Below are 23,077 nucleotides of genomic sequence, written 5' to 3' on the forward strand. Positions count from 1 at the left end.
GTAATAAATCCATTTTTTTCATGTTTACCCTTTGCATATGACCAATAATTATTACTTTAATTTTATGGTTTTATTAGAGAATTAGTATGAAATTAAAGATAATATAGTCAATTTACTCAATAATTTATTGTAACTTTAGACAAATTTAATGATTTTCTTAAGGGACGTGAAATTCTAAATGTAACAAGTATTATAGAATAGAGGTAGTAATTCTCTAAGAAATTTATTAAATTGAAGTAATAATTATTGGTCATATACAAAGGGTAAACATGAAAAAAAAATTATTACTCTTTAAAACCACAAATGTCACAAATATTTTTTAACAAATTATTTTTTTAAATGTAACAAGTATTATGAAACGCAGATAATAATATTTTATAAAAAATTATAATTTTAAATAATTATAAATAAAATTATCAAATAAAAATATTAATTTGAAAAAATATTTTCTCTTAATAATTAATTTTATAATGTTAGTGTAGTCCAATTATAATATATATAAAATAAAATAATAGTCGATAGATAGAAAAAAAATTTCCAAAATATAGCTAGCGGTTTATAATTTTTACCAGCAATTTCCTATTAGTTTGAATTTTTACCAAAAAACTATAACTTAGCATCCTGATCCTTTGATTATAAACCACATACTATATACACTCCATTTTTCAGAAAAGAAAAAAAGAAAAAATCAAACCTACCTTAAAATAAAAAGTAAGAAACAGCTTTTCGTAATTCTTTATTCAATTAGGTGGGCGGGTCTAGTCGGTAGTCGGAAGACGGGTTTCATGCAGGTCGAGCTGATTTTTTTACTTGGGCCAGGTGGGCTTAGGCCTGTGTACCCCTCTGATAATATCAGTCAAAGCATAGCAAAACAGTGGTTTCAAATGGACTTTCCAAATAAAAACAAGGAAAAATGAAAAGAAGTTCTAATATTTGTCAACATAAACTTTGGGCATCTTCATGCTTTGGCATTAAAATTTGAAGCATTTAAAAATTCCCTCAAGTTTGTACAATTAACTTAACTCCATATCTCTCATTATTAGCTTATTTTTTAAAAAAATTAATTTAACATAAGAAAAGATCAATTTAGTAATTATTATTTTCCAGATTAAGTAACTATAACAAGATTGTCAAATAGACCCAAGATAATGAAATAAACAATAAAAATAAGTAAGCAGTTTTTCTATAATTACCTTTTTTAAAATGGTCGGAACAATTTGATAGAAGAGTTATGCTAATTGCCTTATAATATTTGCAGGCTACTAGAAAGTAAGATTTCAGATTCAAAACTTGCTCAACTCTACTGGAATTTATGTTTGGATTCATATGCATTTTCATACACAAAAAAGAAAAAAAAAAAAAGCAAGTTAAACCCGAACTTTTGTTATTAGGATTAATAAACTTTCCCTTCACTTCTTTATTAATCTTTCACTTTTGACCGATAGGAATTAAATTAATATTTTTTCACTCTCTTTTGGACATTTATGCTCTCTTATCAACAAATCTTACCTCCAACACCAACAATATGCAGTCTCCTGCATTACTTTCTGTGATACCACTGCTAGTTTTCTGCCTTGTTCATTTCTACACTCTTGCTAAAGCCCAAGAGGAAATGTTCTCTAACAGTTCCAGTAGTGCCTATAACCGGAACCTAAACGTCCTTGTTCTCGCTTCACTCGCTGCAAATGCTTCTCTAAGCTACTATGTTACTACCTTCGGCCAAGCATTTAATACGTCAAATGCTTCTCTAATGCTTCTCATGTAATGCTTCAGCTAATGCTAATACGTTAGCTTTTGGAAGCGCGCCTTACTTCACAGTATATATATGCAATGGTGCGATGTAGAAAAGATATAGCAGGAAATGACTTTTAAAGTTGTCTTGAAAGTATTATTAGCTATATTCCTCAGTTACTTGATAGTAAAATTGGAATCGGATTTTCTCACTAAGTTGAAATTTTCGGCAAGACATGTATTCATTCTCTTTGTTGTCATCGACAACTGCTTCTTCTCCGCCTCCTTTGTGACTGAAACCAAATCCAACGACTATAACAAAAGATTCAACTAGTCATGATGGTAATAATTAATTAAGATTTATAAATTATTTCAACGATTCAAATGAGTCGAGCTTGAGCTCAGTTCATTTTGAGTTTGGAAACCAAAGTTCGAACTTGGCTCATTTAAAAATAGCTACTCTTGAGCTCGACTCGATAATTATTAAAAAGCAGGATTCGAGCTTGAAATCTATCAAATCAAAATGATGTCATTTTAATGTCAGTTTAACTAATTTTAGCTTATTGAGTGTTAGCGATTCCGCAAGTGTACGAATTGTGCAAGCAGTATAGATAAAGATATGGTCCTCAAGAATAGGGGAATTGAGTATTAGCTTTAAATCCAAGATATATTGTCTAGAAATTAATTGAAAAAAATTATGGAATCTAAACTATTTGAATGTAAAGCAACAAGTAAATGAATGAATAAGAAAGCAGGATATATTTGATGTGATCAATAAGAGAAGGCACTAGTGTTGGGATCAACACCATTGAATAACATTATGAGACTCTAGATTCCATTTTTCAACCTAGAGGGATGCTTCTTGAAGGGGGAGGAATCCATTAATATTTATGTTCTCTTCCAAGTAGCATAAACGTTCCAAAATCAAAAGAACATCTAACTTTCGTGGTGTAATGATGATTCCAGCCCATTACTCTCTATGACTCTCCCTATATCCTTAAAAGAATAGCTTATTCCTAAGTCTATCTCCTAGGTCCATATGTGGGTCAGTCCAACAAGGGACTTCACCTTCTAGTTCTTCATCCTCTAGTTTCTTTTCGTACAAATATGGAGCTCTATCATATTCATAAGCATTAAGCACACATACACACACAAACACAAATCAAGGAAACATCCATTTAGATTGTAATAAGGAAAGAAGATTACATAAATTTTGTCCAAATGGATTTTCACCCAACACTAGCTAAGGGAACTACTTACTAATCATATTTAGGTTACAAAGCACAAGATTAAGAAGAATAGATAGCTCCAGAACCATCCTTGTCCACAATAGAAAACAGAGAATAAACTCTTGCTCCTCTTGTTAACTATAGAGTGAGTTCTTTGAGCAAAACCAAATATGAAAAAGTTCAAGTGGCTCTCCTTTCTAGGGTTTCTAAATTTGTGCTTCTCTTAATCTAAGCTGCTTCTTTTCCTTCTTGATTCCCATTTGAATCTTATCTCCTTCCTTTTTATAGTGCAAGTGATGATGTGAGGGCATTCTAAACGTTCTCTGACTGAATCTCTTATTTTTAATGCCATGGGGGAAATAATACGAACGACGTCACAGTTGTGCTTCCAGTCGAAGCTTGTTAAGTAGGCAATTTCATGGCTCGTCATATGGGCAGACAAAAAGGAAGAGTTCTGCAATAGGAACTCAGCTGAAGTACACACCAGTGCCCTTGCTGTATCTTAGATTATATGTTGGTTGATTGTCGTGTATCTTGCATTAAGTCTTCTGAATTATTATAGGAGAATACATGCTTGGCTGACTGGCTATATATTTTACCAGAATGCTTTTGACTCTCAAGTGCATAAAGCATGGCTAGTGGACCAACCGTGATTTTCACTGCCGAATCTTCCTCTTGTAAAATGATCCAAAATGACTGAAAGTGCCCCTCACTTTAGAGTTTTCTCCCTCAAAATGGTGGGAATTGCATTATAAGATAAAACAAATGCAAAATATGCACAACGCATGCAAAAACTAACTTTAATTTATTAGAAGTCCCTAAAATTAGACTAAACTAGGAAATTATAGATATAAATATGTATGCCTGAAATTCACAGATAAAAAATGCCCTAGACTTGGATAAATGCTTGTCCTCAAGCAGAAAATTAAGCACAAGCGAACATTACTAAGACAAAGAACTCATGTCACTCATTTCAAGAAAAATTCAAGGTCGAGCCAATCAAATGGTGATTGATCCTTAAATCAACCAAACCTGATACTATCAATATAAGAACACTAAGTCAAGACACCTCCCTTCCTTTGCTCTTTTATTTGAATTCCTAAGATCTATGTGAATCCTAGACTTCCTATCCTTGTACCATTTTCCTTTCTCTTAAAGATTCAAAGATTGAGGTATTCTGAACTTAACAAGTCTCATAGGCTATACCTTGCCACCTATCTCTACTAATGATGCTCGCTCAACCATTCTAAGAATCTATAGGCCTTTCATGGGTTGTAATGGAGTAAGAAAAAAGGTTAAGTTTGGCTTTTTTAAAAAAGGTTTAGAAGGGTTCAAAATGTGACTTATGAGTTCTAAAAGGGGTCTCATTTAGGTCAACCTTAGTTTCTCACTTAGACTTAGCAACAATTATTGTTCAACTAGAAGAGCTATCTTAATGATTTGCTACCCTCAACTCTTAATTCTATTTATGATGTTTTAAATTGTATTCCCTCAAACTTGAACCAGAGAAATACAACTATATATATTTTTCTCTTTCTTTTATTCATGAGAGAGGTTGCACTTTTCTTTTCTTGGAAGCTTTATCTTTAAAGAGGTTGTTGCTATTGACACATGTTGGGTAAGTGAGAACTTTCTAAATGTCTAAGGCTGTAGACCAGGTCCTCTAGAACTCAATTTTCACAAAAGGGTGGTAAGTAAGGTTTTGGGCTTAGAGTAATAGGGTTAAGAAGAAAAATAGGTTAAAGGGCACAAGGGGGTTAGCAATGGTTATTTAGGGTAAGGATTCTTATGGGGTTTATGCTTATTACAAAAAATGCCTATTTCCTCTTCTTATTAAGTCGGTGAGCTAATATTTCGCTTTAAAAGGTCTGGGGTATAGTTTTAAGACTTATAGGAATGTAGGTAAGTGGTTTAGGGATAGACCCTAAGACTACACTTCTCTTAGGGAATTCATCTAATACAAGCATTGGGAGAGAAGTAATGAAGATTTAGTTGTAATATGTATCAAGGGAGGAGTTTGCAAAAAGGAAAATCAAGCAAAGATTAGACGTAAACCCCCAAATTTCACTCTCAATGAAATAGTACTTATTCTAGGCAAAGCAAATAAAGCAATAGAAGTAAAAATTTAAAGCAAATAAAGTATTGAAAGGTAAAGCTGTAAAATGAAAAAGAAAGGGGGTTTTGCTATATGAAAGGAAAAATGTATGTGTATGAATGAATAAAGAATTGTTAGTAGCGTAAAATGTGTATGGCGGGAGTGTGTGTGTATGGACAAAATATGCAAATACCCATATTAACAAAAGATAAAAGTCCCCCAAACTTAGACACTACATTGTCCCCAATGGCATCTATAGTGTGAAAAATAATGTCATAAGCTTATTCCTATAAAAGAAAAGTAAGTGGGAAAACAAATATAACATAAAGAAAAGCTAATTAGATTAAAACTAATTAGATTTTTCAAATTAAAAGGGAAAAATAAAAGAAAATGCGGAAAAGAAAAGAAAAGAAAAGCATAGAAAGTTGACTAAGAAGAGGGGTCGACCCTTGGTAGAAGTTGGTTAATGAGTTGTTTATTTCTTTAAAGCCAAATTCCATTGCACTCTTTAACTCAGCTTGGGCGATCTCCAATGAATCTTTAGCTTGATCCCTCGTGGTGCGCATTTCCCTATTCACTTCCTCAAACTTAGTCTGTGTAGTTGCTCGCAAGTCTTGTTGTTCTTTTTGCACAAGAAGTAACTGATTCTCAACTTAGCACATCATCCGAATTATGTAATTGCTACTTTCGGTAGGTTGATCATCAAGAATGGCCATATCTAATGTAGGTTTTGTCCATCATCCGGGATCGGTATGGGGCATCGTTTTTTATCAACTAAGTAGTAAGTCCCATTCAGGCCCCGCTTGGCCATGTCCATATCCACGAAGGTGGAAGCTTGAATCCTGTTGTTGACATTGATAGGAATGAAATTTGTTTTTTCAAGATTAAATAACTTCATGCCTACAACTAGAGCGGTAATAATTCCACCAACTAAACTGTCTCCCTTTTGTTTGTTAATTACATGAGCAAGATGCTCCATGATAAGGGAACCGATATTGAAATTAACACTCGGTCTAGATAATCCAATAGCAGCAGGTCTTTCTTGGTTATGTGCCCTTGGCTGTTTTCTCTACCAAAAAGTGATAGCACCAACCATCGGTGAGCAATGTGGAGGGAGAATCGATTAAGGCTCGTTGATTTTGCAGTGGCATTTGCATATGCTCTTCCTTGGTACGAAATGCTTTGCCAAACCTTGTCTTTATCAAACTCCCTCGGGAAATCTAGCAATGCTTCTTTATCACAAGGGAAGCCAAGTTATTCTCCAAGCTTGGTTCCCGTGATAATGTATTCTTTCCTAAGAAGCTAGAAGGTTATCTTGGAGTGGATGTGGTCAGTGTAGTACTGCAGGTGACATGTGCTCAAAAACTCCAAGGTCATCTCTTTAAAAGTAAAGAAATGTTTTTGTGAAAATTTTGACCAACCTGATATGGCACAAAAAGTTCAGCCATGTATTCTCCTGTACCAACTTTCTCAAGCTCATTAATGTATAGGAACTGAGAAGAAACAAGCTCGTGGGAGAGAAGTTGCTCATATCTCTTTTGGTGGTCTATGTTGGCCCATTCAATGTTGTAGTTGGGAAGAGAGGGCATCGATATTATAGCACTGGTGCTACTAGCAACTCCTTGATGAGGTGAAGCATGCTCTTCTTTGTCTTCCGACTCATCCTGCAAAATTTTTTATTTTCTTAAGCTCAACGGTGTTTTTCTTATTTCTGGATTTTTGAGAGGTGAGAGCTTGAGTGGGTTTCGTTGAAGCCATGAGAGTGAAATGGGAAGTTTGAGAAGAAAGGTGAGGAGTTTTTAAAGTAGAAGTTGGAGTAACGTAGTTAGTGTGGGTGATAATGGCTTTAAGGAGAAGAAAGTGGGCCTATGAAAAATAGGTATGGGGAATTTTTGAGCTGGGATAAGTCACGGGCAGCCCACCAACTATGAATTATGCCCTTCCTAAAAATGTTGGACAAAAAAGATAGTTACTGTGATAGCAGGTGCTATTAGTTTCGACGAGCGGTGCAAAGACCGTGCTTTTTTCCAACCATGCTTCTGAGTTTTTGTGGCAAAATTCACGGGTTGTTAGATAGCCGAATGTTTTTCCTGCAACTCAAAAAACTCAATAACATAGCTGTTAAACTTATTAGTCCCATAAGTCATTATTTACTTCCAAAGAATAGAATAAACCATGCATTTAAAAAAAAATAAACAATTGAAAAGAAAGCACATATATATATATATATATATATATATATATATATATATATATATATATATATATATTAAAAGGGGATGGTGTTGGCACGATTAAAAGCTCAACAAAATGGATTGCCAACACCAAATCTCAACATCCACAAACTAAGTTAAACATTATCCAATAAAAATATAAACTACTAAAACTGAAATTGTTCAAAATAAAACATAGTTCTTTTAAAATTTTGAAATGATTTTAGAGCTTGGTTTCAAGCGTCATCCTCTCCATCATCTCCATCCTTGTCCTCCTCTTCCATATAGTCCTCATCATCAGGTGCATCTCCATCTTTTTTGTCAATAGGTGGTGTATCCCTCCGGATAGCTTCAGGGCTTTACTCATAGACTTCTTTTTCTGTGGGGAGGTTCGAGATATCATGAATCCAGTGATACTCCATTATCTTCTTCAGCATACTACAAATGACTTCCTGGCCCATCTGAGTGCAGATTGCTTCAAAAATTGCATAATCAGCTCTCTTTTATATCTCTTGCTAATTGATGTCAAATTGTATAATTTGGTCAATTATTATTTTCTAGCTGTCCTTGGCAGTAGGACCGCCTTCATCAATAGATAATTCAATAGAGCCATCGCTTAGTTCTCTAACTTTTTCCTCTAACACTCCTCCTTTTGCTAGGAAAACATATCCCCTGGAACCTTTTAATCTCAGTATCACCTTCATGATAATAAGCTTTTCTGTATCTAGGACATCATAGCACCGCTTTGCTAATGGGGCTTCAGTATAAACCTTTTCAAAATACCCAGGCTTGGCTTTGCAAATGTGAGTGATGAGTCCTCCAATAATGATGTCTCCATTACTCGCTTTGGCTTTAGATTCTAGGTGATGACAAAGGAAATAAGCTACATCCACTCTAATCTTCTTTGCCACATTATAGAGTAAAGATATCATCTTGCATAACTCTTCTAGTGCCCTGATCACCAAAAATACAAAAACTCAAGAACCTATAGAGCACTCTAAGAAATCGATCCTTAACCTCTTGATCATCAATATTGGAATCATGGTTATGGCCCAAATACAAGCTTGGATCCTTGAAGAGCAACTCAATTGCGGCTTTCCTAGAATAGTCGGTTGGCTTACCCTAATTCCATCTATTGGGGTCTCTAAGTACTTGTTGAGTTCAGCTAGGGTTACTCTCATAGTTCGATTATTGCAATTGGAACTCACAAGACCCTCATCTTCCTCATCATCTAAATCCTCCAACATAGAGAAACTACTCAAAAACCCTAGGGTGACGTTATTAAAGGTGTCTTCTTGAATGCTCAACAATTTTCCCCACCTCATTAGCCTCAATGTGTTCATTAAATTGTTCTTTGATAGGTAGATGTTCTAAACTTTCTAATTCCATGTCTTACAGGATTGAGAGGTCAAAATTTTACAATATCATACCTTTTACTTTGATCTTTATTCATTCGCAACATAGGTAGGGGAGGTAATGGTTGCGCCGGTCGAGAGGTCTCCAGTTAGGGATTGATTTTTCCTTTCTTCTTCTTGGGACCAATTGGAGTGACATTTCCCTTGCTATTGGGGGCCATTGTTACTACTTGGAGGAGTTAGAGAGAGAAGCGGGGTTGGGTAGATAGTGAGGAGGGAGGTAATGAAGTTTGAATGGGTAACTTTGCCTTAAACATATATTTATACTTGAAAAGCGACCCATCCTAACGGCGTCGCTTTTTAACCAGATTTTTCAAAAATATTTATTCCATACACTCGGTTGATGGACTGTGACTTTTAAGAGGTTCAGAGGCAAACCTGATTCACGAGCGTAGCAACCATCGTGTTTTTTTACACAAAGACATTCTGTCCCTCAAAGCACAAATTAACGACTATGGCTGCGGCTGTGGTTTTTACACAAAAACTCACTGAGTAGAAGGGCACAAAATGATGCCCGTTCAATTGACTGTGAATTATACATCAAAACCTTTTGACTTAGAGAGCGCAAATTCATGGTTGTGTAATCGATCGTAGTTTATCCCTTCATAACCATGTGCACCACATGCCAAAAATATGCCCCATTATACGGTCGTCGATTTTTCTGGATTTGTAGGATAGGAACTCACGGGCGGCAATTCCACTGTACTTTTGACATAAAAACCTTCTGACTTAGAGAGCGCAAAAGCACGGTGAGCGTGATGTGTGTTATATAGTCGTACGATCGGGTAAACGACCGTCTTTTTGCATAACTGATACAAAAATCCGCCCATTTAAATGTCCGTAATTCTATTAAACAACCCAGCCACCACCCCTCAGTTTCCACTCTTGCTGATTATACCTTCCTAAATTTAAAACCATTTCAAAGAAAATAACAGCAATCTATATAATTATGGGTTAGTAGAAAATTCTAATATATACAAACTAAATCATTAAAAGGAAATAGAACTTTTGGGGTACCTCCCAAGAGAGCTTTTTTATAATCAATAGCTTGACTTCTTCCTTGCATCAACTAGGTGGTAGGAGAGAGCGGGTGGACTCTCTTGGTATCTCCTCTCCTTCAGCGTATGCCTTAAGTCTCTACCCACTTACCTTAAATTTGTTTCCTTTTTTTGATTGCACTTCCACAGCACCATGTTCAAAAACCTTAGTAACAATGAAGGGACCGGACCACCGTGACCTTAATTACTCGAGAAAAGTCTCAAGCATGAGTTGAATAAGAGCACAAGGTTGCTTTATTGAATTTTGTCTTCAAGATGTGCTTGTCATGCCAGACCCTTGTTCTCTCCTTATAAATCTTAGCATTCTCGTAAGAGTCCATTCAAAACTCATCCAACTCATTCAACTGAAGTAGCCTCTTTTCCTCGGATGGCTTCGAGTCAAAGTTCAAAAGTTTAATGGCCCAAAGTGCTTTGTGTTCCAGCTCCACTGGCAAATGACAGGACTTCCCAAAGACCAATAAAAAAGGAGAAGTCCCAATTGGTGTCTTGAATGCAGTTTGATATGCCCACAAGGCTTCATCCAGCTTTAAAGACTAATCTTTCGTTGTCTATTCACTGTCTTCTCTAGGATCATCTTGATTTCTCTATTAGATATCTCCACTTGATTTCTCAATATGCCATCAAGATTCAAATGTTGTTGATTTCGAGGAAGATAATATTGATTGACATTTTCTTATGTTATACAGTTTTAGTAAGTTTATTTTGTTTATTTTAGATGATTTTAATAGGTTTTGTTTAGATTTTAGTTTAATTTCTATGTTAAGTTGTTTTTCTTTTCTTTTGATTTTGAGTTTTTTTTTTTTTCATAGTTTTCTAGATATTTTGAGGAGAACTGAAGCTTGGAGGAAAGAATGGAAAATTGAAGAATAAAGCTTTGAGATCAAAGAAAATCACATTCGTATTGTGGTAAAAGTCACAACAGTGAGGATTACTATAAACATAATTTTAAAGATAGAGGACATAAATTTTCACAACCAACCTGTGAAAATTTCCACACGCGGTAGATCTGATTTTCTATATTAAAATTACATTTAAGACTAATTAAGGTGCATTATGGACATTGACTCTTTAAACTATTGAGTTATCCCAATTTAATTAATTGTTACTCGAGTTTAATTAGTTTTTAGTTTGAATGCATAATTGAAAAAAAAAATGGACAAGTCTAGGCCCGTTCGAGGGCCCACTATGGGCCAAGCCGAGCCTAAATATTGGACGTTTATTTTTTAACAGGCTTTTTTTGCTCATTTGAGACCTAGCCTGAGCGATTTAGGCAAGGCCGCCCACTTTGACGGTACTAATAGGGATGGTACTTAACCTATTTCATCCATTGAAAACTCAATTTCAATTGCATGGCTCCATTGTAATTAAAATTTTGATTCATCTAATCGTGTATTTCCCAAACGTTGCAGAAAAATTATTTTTGAACAAGCATTATGAATGACTTGATTAAAGTTGCTAATTCAGGCCTAATGGATGTTAAGTATATTCTTGGGTGTCTATACTGCATTATGAGAGACGAAAATAAGAGGAATGAGGGTATTTTAATGCTGAAAATAATTTGAGACTTGCACAATTTTAACCAATCTCGTATGAACTTCAAAAATTCATGACTAGATAATTCTATGACATTGAAGTGTAGACTTTAGGCTATTTGTCCTAAATACTCTCATCATATTAGATATCAAGGTTGGTTCAGTATAATGTGGACCATATATCCTAAACAATTTGTGGATTGCAAAACATGTTATGCAGAGAGGGAGCTAATATTTTTCTGCAACTACTTTATTGGGAGACATTCTTTCCATTATTAAGTGTTGACAGGCTAATTTTTTCTTTCTTCATTTCACTTTTTTCCTTTTTATAATTGTTATTTTTAGTGTTTGTAACTTCTTCTAAAGTAATAAATCAATACATTTTCCTATATCAAAGAACTCTTAAACTTGTTGTAGTACTTCAGTACCTACTTTCCTTTTCCTTAGTTGGTCAAATGATGTGCACAATGCATACTGGCATAATCTATATGCAAATACATTTTACCCATTCAACTAATCACACTACATATAGAGCTAGTCATTGGCTTTATCATATTAACTTACCTACTCTATTTGGGCATGACTTTAATCTTTGGCCCAGTTTCCATAATCATCATTAAGTCCCACAACCTTTCTCTTTTTTTTTTTTTTTTTCCTTAAGCATTGTCCATCCCATTACAGTAGAATTCCATTAATGTTTCTCTTTTTACCTTGAAAAATTTTCCAGCTCGTAACTACATAAGCCCATGCTAAATTGTCCACAAATACTTCATCAATTAGACGAACTTCTTCTCCTGTGTATACTAAATTTGATTATGCAGCATCACATTCAACTGCACTCAGATGTTCATTCATTCACGAAATACCTACATAACGGTTTAGTTTCATAAAAAATATAAGATAATAGATCTTCAAGCAATAAAAACAAACTTATTTCTAAAACACAAGAAATAGAATAAACAAAGATACAATATTTGTTCATCATATATATCAAAACTCCACAGTATAAAAAAACATATAACATGAAGGCCAAATAATAACAATTATGGTCATTGCACAAAATCCATATGTATTCTCTAGACTATTAAATTTGAATCCTCCACCACTGCAAGTCCTTGAATTATTCTCACCGCATTCTTCTAATATAGTGAAACATTACTAATTTCATTCTCTTTATTGCACTCATATATGGCTAAAGGTTCATTACATTCTAATACGTTCCCCTTCAAATTAACTGCTTCTACCGTGCATGATGAAGCTATAAATCACTTCACCCTTTTCTGTCGTCCCAAATAACACTTCTTCAATGCTTTCAAACAAATCCAAAGCTTGCTTAGCATCTTCCTCGGTTTCAAATGATCTGTATAGGCTGCAACTCACATCAAGTACAAGAGAAGCACATTCTTCCCATGAATTATAAATCTCAAGCTTCTTACCCCTGAATACTATATAAAACTTCTTCCTACCCCACCCCCCCCCCTTTTCTTCCACTGTTTTATGCTTGTTTCAACAATATAAAATTCGACCAAAAGGTACAAAGCACACACAAAATGACAATAATATTACCCCTGCAACATGTAAATATAGAGCCATTATAATTCTCAAAAACAAAGTTAACTATATATATTCCATGTTAGACATTTTCTCCCTTCCAATTAACGTATGTCTTAACTTTCCCTCTTGAAATTATTGTAGTATAACCCTACACAACTTACAATGACAACTTAATATGGTTGACAATGATACATTAATAAAAATACTAATTTTCAATTCAACTTTATCTCTTTAGCACACAATATTTGACAAGGGCAACATTGACATTGGACATTCTAAAACCATTTTGCTTATATTGACATTCTAAAAACCTTAATGTTTTGATTTCAAATGCTATGACTAAGGATTTAGTTTCCGGTGTGAAAGTGGGAGCAGATGAAGTGGTGGTATCTCATCTCCACTTCGCAGATGATTTTATGATATTCAACAAAGTTGATACTTCCAAAGTATCTAATATTCAAAGAATCCTACTATGCTTTTAGTTTTTATCTAGATTGAGAATTAATTTCAGCAAATGTTGTACAGGCCGAGTTGAGCTCACTAGCTAATATTCTCCATTGCCTGCATGGGAAATTTCCTATCAAGTACTTGGGAATTCCAATTGGAGCTAATATAAAAAAGTTTCTGATATGGCAACCTATAATTACAAAGTTGGAAAATAAACTATCAAATTAGAGGCAAAACTTCTTTCTTTTGGAGGTAAAGTTACTTTGACAAAATTTGTTATTGTATCTCTTCCTCTTTATTTTATGTCCATGTTCAAAGCTCCAAACAAAGTGATTCTCAAAATAGAACAACTTTAAAGAAATTCCTATAGGGTAGGGGAGTTGATGGTTAACGACCTATAAATTGGGTTAAATGGAAAATTATTTATAGTAGGAAGAGCAAAGGATGATATGCAATCTAAAAAGACAAATCTTTCCTTACTCAGCAAATGGTGGTAGCGTTTTAAAAGAGAAACGGTTCATTATGGAAAAAATTCTGATTTCCAAATATGGGAAAGAGGCCTCTTTGTAATCCAACATAAAGCCTAACTTATGGAGAAAACTCAATCCTTATTGGAGGGAAGTGGTGTCTTTAGGTAATAATGAGCAACCAGCAACAGATTTTATCAAAAGAGGTTTTAAGTGGATAGTAGGTAATGGAAAACACATTAAGTTTTGGTGGGATATTTGGTTGGAAGAAATTCCACTGCGAGAGTTGTTCCCTAGACCTTTTAGAATTAGTAGCCTGAAAAGAGGATTCATTTGTGAATGTGGCAATTTTGTGAATGGGGTTAGGAGATGGAACTTACAATGGATTAAGGAGATGAAGTCTTTTGAACTTGAATCATGGAACAACTTGAAGAACGCATAAATTCCATTTCCGTTTTTCCTAGCGAAGATGACAAGTTGGCTTGGATCTTTGATAAAAATGGACTTTTTTTCAGTAAAAAATGTATACTACTTAATGGAAGATGCTAATTTAGGAGTTCAAAAACCAAATTTTAATTTCAAGTCGTAGGATTAATGGCATTCCTCCAAAAATAGCTCTTTTTGTTTGGAAAGTTTTTCTTGATAGGATCCCAACCAAAGGAAATTTATTCAAGATGAGCTGTTTTGTTAATTTGGAGGAGTGTGTATGTCCTTATATAAAGTTTCGATAGAATCAACCAATCACCTTCTTCTTCATTGTTCTTTTGCTAACAAAATCTAGAATTATGTATTTCGTTGGTGGGATGTGGTAACTATGATTTTGAGATCTATTATAGATTTGAGATGGCAATAAAATGAATTACTAAACACTAAAGGCATTAAATTCGCTTGGATCATTATTTACTTCTTATTTACTTCTCAGATGAATAATTTCAAGTTGAGAGCATTTTTTAGTAGCTTCGAAATTATGAAGATGAAATATCCTTCTCTCCCTTTCTGTTTAAGTGATTGGTATATGTTTTCTCTTATGGTGTCAAGTTTTAAGCCTCCTCAGGCACCATTGTCATATCGTTCAAATCATTGGGTTAATCCAGTTGTACGTTCATTGAAGTTTAGTTTACATGGTTCACCTTTGGGGAAACTTAGGCCAGTAGGCATTGGTGGAGTTCTAAGAAACTCTCAAAGATATGTGCTATGTGTGTTTTATGAATCAATTAGTGTGGAGGAGTCAAATACAACTGAGTTTTTTGCATTGTTAAAAGCAGTAGAAATTTTCGCAAGTTCAGAATTTCAAAATTATCCTTGAGACTGATTCTAAGGTAGTTTTAGTTGGATAACTCAACCTGACAATCGTCCATGGAGATGATGGAATAAGTTCAATAGGTTTAGTTCTCTTCTTACATCTCTAATTTCTTTTTGTTTTAAGCATGTGAACAGAGAAAAAAAAAAAACTTTGCAAAAGATCTGGCCAAGAAAGGAGTAATCCCCTCAGAAAATTTTGTCGCTCGGATATGGATTAATAGAAGATGTCAGCAATGTAGCTATGTTCTTTGAGTTTTTTTTTTTTAATTTTTTTTTAATTTTTTTTTTCTTTTTTAATAAATGATTTTGGGTGATATCATGTTACTTGATTTGTTGAGATTTGGCGAATAGAGATATATCATGTGAGGAACAATGCGTGTTTCAAGTTATTGTTAGAGTTACTATATCTGGTTCTGTTTATTTACTACAAAAACATTATTAGGAGTGTTATTGCTTCTTCTCTCAAGAATATTTACCTCTAGTATTATTCTTTGTATTGATGTATTTCAGTCCAGATTTTTTTTTAACTTAACATTCTTGGCCTAGGATTGGGTGTTTCGAAAAAGCTATTGACTTGGGTTTAGTTTTCCTGAGGTTTGTTTAAGTTTTTTTCTAGTAATTTTAATTAATAAAATTAAAAATTTTGTTGATAAAAAAAAATAGATATTTACCCAATCTCAGACTTAAATAAAATTCTTTTTAAAAAATGTAGTTTACATTAAATAATAATAAAATAATTACAAGATTTATAATTGATTTAGTGTTGAATTTAGCATAAATTAATTGATTTTAGATAAAATGAGTTCAATATTTTATAAGTCTGTGTTACCTATGCTCATGAATTTTAAAATGATATCAGAACTTTGTACCTAAACACACTGAATTCAGTAATTCATATTCTAACCCTTTGTAGGACTGAAACTACAGAAGATAAGCGCATTGGATCATGTCTGAGCAAGTGGAACAACACTTGTTTATGTTAATCCAAGTTGAGTCCCACATTGAAATATTATAAAGTAATTAAAATACTTAAATTATATCCCACAATGAAATTAATTTAAAATAATCAAAAATACTTATCAGACTCAAAATTTAAATATTAATTTTTTTTTCAAAAAATAAATTTTAAATATCAATGAATGACCCACTAAGGACAATTCTCACTAATGAGTGTAGATTATTGACTCATATACCAACCTGCTCCTTTAATTTTTTAGCACTTACCAACTTAAACATCAAAGTGACTGTATGCTTTTTTGAAAAGGAGCGGATGGAAAAAGATGCAGAAAAATTATGAGAAGTTGTCATTTTTCTTTTTGTTGTTATTTTTCACCATTGTCTTTAGACATACAGAGACAATAATGAATGGAAGAAAATAAAATTATTTCTTTTATATGAAAAGAGTAAAATTAAAAATAAAGAAAAGGAAATATCATTATTGAAAATTGATAATTATGCACTCACTCATTTTTAAATAATAAAATGTGACTCCAATTATTTTGAGATATTTGAATAATTTTATAAAAACAAGTGATAATTCTTACTTTTCTCTATTATTTTCTCTTAAATTGAAGAGATTCAAAATATATAGGCTCGAATAAAAAATAAATGAAATATTATTTTTTTCGATACTTTTCTATCCTTTTTCAAATAAGAAAAAGTATATATGGTTAAATATTTTCCATGGTTATTTTTCTTCAAAAGAGTTATTCCATCCAAACAAACAAACATGTAATCTCTTCTCTAGATTCTTGATTAAAATGTCAAACATACAAGCTGCTGATAGGTGTCATGCCAGGTCGAGTGGTCAACATTTGACTTGTATGCTGTCCGCATATATTAAGATATCTCTCTAGAAGCTGTTCAGTTGACCATTTAACACCGACTGTATGTACCTAGTATGCATAACCTACATTGTTGACAAAAACCATTTTATGACATTAACAGTGAAACAGACAAATTAATTTGTCATGCAATTACAAAACTAATTAATTCTATCATATAAAAAAGTCTTTATGCTCAGGAAAAATCTTTATTTTATGAAAAAATGCTTTGTGATAAAATTGAAGCAATTAAAATTTATTTTTCAAAAAAAGCAATTAAAATTTAAAATTAATTAATTAGTTTTAATAAATATTATTCATATGAGTAATGATTGCAATCCAGCGTAAAGATTGGGATACCCTATTTAGTCAGAAGTCCATAGTATTAAGTTTGGCATAAATATTCATTTTATCAAATATGAATTATATTATTAAATTATTATTAACATAAAGGCAAGTTTATCCACTATATTAAGCGAAAAAAAAAAATATATATATATAATGAGAGTTAGGCTATGCGACATAAGTAGCTTTCCCTTTGAGTAACTTTAAACAAATTGATTATAGTAATATATATTTTGGCTGCAAGCTTTATCTTATTAAATATTTTAATGATATCATGTAGAGCATTTTATATATAGGTAGACTCGGGTTTATTAGGCAATATTAACTTTGCTCTCTTCTAATTGGATATAATTGGTAGTGGTCATCTACCTTACCCATTAATCGCTGCCCACTTTGGAAAGTTTCTTTCTGACTCTTCAAAAGTTGCCAAATTCAAATAAGAAGTTCATTCTCCGAAAACCTGATCTTGATTAAGTTTTTAAAATTTGTTACTACTTTCTCTATAAAATTGTAAATAGGAGATATTGGAAAAACAATTTATTAACTATTAACAAATCTAATAAATACCATTTGTTTGAATTATTATAATTAATAAGTTTCAATTTTAACCAATGAGTAATCCGATAATCCGATAAGTGAGATTTAATTATATCTTTAGTCCAACTTAAACTGCAATTTTCAAGATTTAAAATATGAAGTTATCATTTGTTGAAAGTGTTTTTTACTTGAATATTACTTTTAAAGTGAGTTGGGATTAACCTTATACTACCCTCTCTTCCATCATATTTGTCATATTTGAAATTTTACGTTCTTTAAGAAAACATTAAATTTGTCTAAATTATAATAAATTGTTGGGTAAATTGATTATATTACTCTTAATTTATCTAATCTTCTAAGAAAACCATTAAATTGAAGTAATAATTATTGGTCATATACAAAGGGTAAATATGAAAAAAAAAGAATTTATTACTCTTTAAAATCACAAATGTGACAAGTATTACTATTTTCTCAAATGTAACAAGTATTATAGAATGGAGGTGGTACATATAAGTGAATCCTGAAAGGAGGACTAAAACTTGGCAAAATTCAGGTTTCAGTCTTTGACATTTAAACTTGTCAAAATTCAGATTCCAGTCTTTGACATTAAAACTTGTCAAAATGTTAACAATGTCCTTAACCTCGTGAAACTAAATTGCTTGAAAAAAACACTAAATAATAAGCTGATATTAATTGAAATTATATGATGTAAATCTCTGGATTACTAAAACATTAGTCTTAAATCATTTACAATTGTATCAATACCTCATTAAATTTCATATACATACTGTTTAAAGAAAGGATTAAACAGTAATACTATTACATTTATAGGATCAAAAATATTTTACAAGCAGCGTTAGAGCTACGATTCAATGCTAGAAAGGTTAAAAAAAAATTATAAAATGAAAAATCTTTTGAGCTAAGGGACGGGATTAGAGAATATTCAATGATAAAAATAATGCTTTTCAATTAAATAGTTTCGTGAAGCTAATGTAATGTGTATTTATTAAAAAAGGAATCAGGAACAAGACTTGCGTGTATATTTGGTGTATATCCCAAGCTAATCGGGATAATATGATTTTGAGTTCTGTGACTAAAAAAAACAAGAAGATGTCAACGTAATGAAAATTCTCATTATAATTAGTCAATGCCCATATTTCTATATATACTAGTGAATCTACGTTCGAACCCATCAACTTATCCCTTCCTAAATAAAAATGTCATTCTCAAAATTCACCTCTTTTATCTATCTCTTAACCTTTCCTCTCCTTCACCAGACCATTCTTGCCACTGATCCACTCTTCCATTTCTGTTCAAGCTCTGAAAACTTCACTACCAACGGCCCTTATGAGTCCAACCTAAACAAGATCATCGGCAATCTCTACATTCAAACCCCACAAACAGGCTTTGGTTTCGGTTCATCTGGCCAAAAACCTGACCAAGCCTATGGTCTTGCTCTTTGCAGAGGAGATGTCTCAACCTCAGACTGCAAAACCTGTGTTGTAGAAGCAAGTAGTGAGATTCGAAAGCGATGTCCATACAACAAAGCAGCTATCATTTGGTATGATAATTGTCTTTTGAAATACTCAGATAAAGAATTCTTTGGTCAAATTGACAACAGAAACAAGTTTTACATGTGGAACGTGAGAGTTGTAAGTAACCCGGTTGAGTTTAATGGAAAAACCAAGGAATTGTTAAGTCAATTGGTTAAAGATGCTTATGTAAGCCCTAAATTGTATGCTACTGGAGAGTTAAAGCTAGAAGAAACATATGATAAGCTTTATGGGTTAACTCAATGCTCTAGAGATCTTTCAAGCTATGACTGTAAAAACTGTCTTGATGGTATAATTGGTGAGCTTCCAAATTGTTGTGATGGGAAAGAAGGTGGAAGAGTTGTTAGTGGGAGTTGTAACTTTAGGTATGAGATTTACCCTTTTGTTAATGCCTAGAAAGAATGTTCATCTTGTGTTCTTAACTTGGGCACAATCCTAAATTCACGTCTTCTCCCACTTTGTAAGCCAAATAATAATAATAATAATAATAAACAAGAAGAGCATTGAGAATGTTTTAAACTTAAAATTATGATAAGAAGTGATTTATAATATACGATTAATTGTATAGGTATATATAATGATTCTGTTCCAACCCTTATTTGTTAAGGAATTTTGCAGGCTCTTGCTTGAAGGGGAAAAAGAAAAGTATGTAAGAAAATGTGAAAATTAGAGTGACTATTTACTCATCCATTTGTAAGATTCTTTATCATTACTTTCTACTTTCTCATATATTAGTCGTTGGATAAAATTTATATGACGTATGATTTCATGAGTTTGTCCCATTAGTCTTTACAATTCAATTAGCTACTCTGACCCTTGATTCACAGGAAAATATTGCTTGATTTGATCTACAAATGAAACATAATTTTGAATTTATTTCAAATATACATGTGTGGATATGAAGGTGGAAATGAGAATAAGTGAGAGCGAGATGGAAGTGGAAATAGAATAGAGATGGGGCAAGGTAATATCACTATAAAAAAATCATGAAATATTTGTCTAAATAGTTATGGACGTAATTCCGTAGCAAATGAGCAACAGATTATCGATACTAGCTATGAAAATTTCATTTTAAATTTTTAAAAACACGATATAATTATGGATATGGATTACTATGACATTTAGCTACGGATTTGAGTTCTGTAGCTAATTAAAGGTGCCAAATATTAGTACCAACAGATTAGCTACAAAACATTTTATGTGGCTAATCCATTGTCATATGTAGCTAAATAACTATAGAATAACTACATATTAATTTTAAAAAAAATTGAAAGTTTACTCAGATGAATGGGTGGTGAATAACAAAATTTAGCTACGAATTAGCGATTGATTAGTGACAGATTATATTAACAAAATATAACTACAGATTAATTATGAACTAGGGGCGAACTTTCAAAAAAGATTTAAATTTTACGCGATATTAATGGGCGATAAAGTGCGAAATTTAATGACTCATTAACGATCAAATAGAGACAAAAACATTATTTGTTGCTAACTTCAGAGATTACACAATTTAGTTTTGTACATATTATAGTTATTTTGCCTCCTTTTGTCTAGTAGTATAGATCTTATCTCTTTTGGAGAAGTGCAAGCTAAAAGCAAGGGCATTTTGATTATCTCAAGTTGACCAGGAAAGGACAAAATCACAGGAAAAGCAAAACGACCAGTCTATAAACCGTGTTCTGTGCATTCGAGAATTAGCAGCTCCTAGCAAGAACCATGGCATGACAAGGCAACTTTATAGGCTTTGGATGACTTATAAGGCTTAGATTGTCATAAGCTAGAATTGAGTGAAATCCTCGCACTGATTCTTGTGATTTAATTCAAAGATGCAAATGGAGTCGTCCAATTCTTTTTATACCCAAAGGTAGGTGCTTATATGTGATATGGACCAACTAAAGAATCAATTATAGGTCGAATGGAGTTAAAGATTCTTTTCGTCAACCCATATCAAAGGGTTTTAAGGACCAAGGGCACTTGTATGCAAGTGTTATGATGCAAGGCCTAAAAATTAAAGTCAATCCAAAATTAAATAAAGCAGTCAATTGAAATCAACTCCTCTATCCCTTGTGGAGTCTGCCATTATGGGCTCCTACTATGTGTTAAGGCCCAAAGTCTCAAGGGAAGATGGAATGGATCAAAGCCCACTCAAAGAATAAGAATCATCACCGAGATAAAATTTGAGACAATTGCATATAACAATTGGACTCTTTGCTGAAAGTCTAACCACTTAACCAAAGTCTGGATAAAGAAGTCAGGTGTAGGTTTTGGAAGGTGTCAAGCACCAAGTCTACTCGGCCATGACGTCCACCTCCATTTTGTTGGTTTATCTTAAATAAGGTTGATTTTAATGTTTAAACTTGATTACTATAAAAAATCCTTCAAAAATATTTTAACTTTGAAAATCAAAAGATTATTTTTCACGTTGATATGACATAATCACAAACATAAAAATAAATTAAACATACAGATAAATAAATAAGGGAGAAGAAAAGAATTACATTCCTAAAGAAATAAAACAAACCTACAACTAATTAATTACAACACCTTTCAAAATAACCTACAGCTAATTAATTAAGTCTCCTTTAAAAATATCGTACAACCAATTAATTACATTTTTAATAAATAACAAATGAATAATTTAATCATCCAATCCTAACCATTCATCTAACGAACATAATAAACATAAATCCTTAATCATTCATCTAATAAATTTATACAATAACCAAATAAATAATAAACTCCTGACAACTTAAATATGATTATAAAAATAAAAGAAAAGTAATAATAATTTAAATAATGATGCAAGTAAAAAGAAAAATAATACAAGTTAAACTAAAAATATCTTAAATCAACTAAGAAAAACATTTAAAATCAAATAAAATTACATAAATTATTTTAAAAAAAATTTTGGAAAGTCAATTTTAAAATGTAATATAACAAACTAAATAAAATGAAAATTAAACTATGAGGACAATCAAAACCATTAATTGGTATGCTACCTCTGATGAACTGGAGCATAGAGACTTGTTACTGGTACATAGACTCTTTACGCATCAGTCTATATCTGATAAAATCAAAACGAGTTTTTAACATTTTTTATGGACAAAAATCACTCAATTAAGCCACAAAACTCCAATTTTTCTTTCATATATATTTTTTGTCATGAATGTTTGACAAATGCTTATATGTACTTAATTATTCAATTTTATTTATATTATTATATTACATTTAATCAATGGTTAACCAACATAGGAGTTAAATGAGAAGTAACCTGTATTGTATTAATGCCAAAAATAGAAAAAGGATCATAATCAGATACACTAGGATCAGAATCAAATACATAATTAGACACATTAGGATCAGATTCAGATATACTAAGATCAATTAAGATTTTATTCTGACAATAGCCTTTACTAGCGTAAATACTTTTACTACTTTCTAAACTATTTTAATTTAAGAATAGACCAAGTAAATACATATGAAAGTTGTGGTTTGGACCATAATTGTCATATATTTTAATTAATTAAAACCAATTCAAAATTGTTGGTCTTGGAAATGGAACATAAATTGATGGGTTCCTTTGACTTAAAAAAGGAATTGATGTAAAACCGGCAGTGTATGCCTATTTCGATTCATTAAATATAAAATATAAGAAAATAAATTTGATATTGTGTTTGAGTAATAGAACGTATGTATACGATAACAATTTTATAGAACTAATTAGTATCCATCAGAAAATTCTCTTTTTTTAGAAGAAAAAATGGTGCAATGAA

General features: G+C 32.2%; 1 protein-coding gene across 1 annotated transcript; it reads left to right on the forward strand.

Annotated features, from left to right (window-relative positions):
• The first annotated feature begins 18,929 nt into the window (after positions 1-18,929).
• Positions 18,930-19,852, forward strand: LOC105645400 (antimicrobial ginkbilobin-2-like protein). The gene has a single exon (XM_012231002.4). It carries the CDS (start codon positions 18,966-18,968, stop codon positions 19,695-19,697), a length of 732 nt encoding a protein of 243 aa, XP_012086392.1. The 5' UTR covers positions 18,930-18,965; the 3' UTR covers positions 19,698-19,852.
• Positions 19,853-23,077: the final 3,225 nt, after the last annotated feature.

Source organism: Jatropha curcas, chromosome 3 (assembly GCF_041381405.1).
Source record: "Jatropha curcas cultivar XTBG-Jc1 chromosome 3, XTBG_Jcur_1.0, whole genome shotgun sequence".
Classification (NCBI taxonomy): domain Eukaryota; kingdom Viridiplantae; phylum Streptophyta; class Magnoliopsida; order Malpighiales; family Euphorbiaceae; genus Jatropha; species Jatropha curcas.

What these genes read in the sequence shown, in the direction of transcription:
- LOC105645400 (XM_012231002.4), top strand. Translation starts at nt 18,966, where the DNA reads ATGTCATTCTCAAAATTCACCTCTTTTATCTATCTCTTAACCTTTCCT.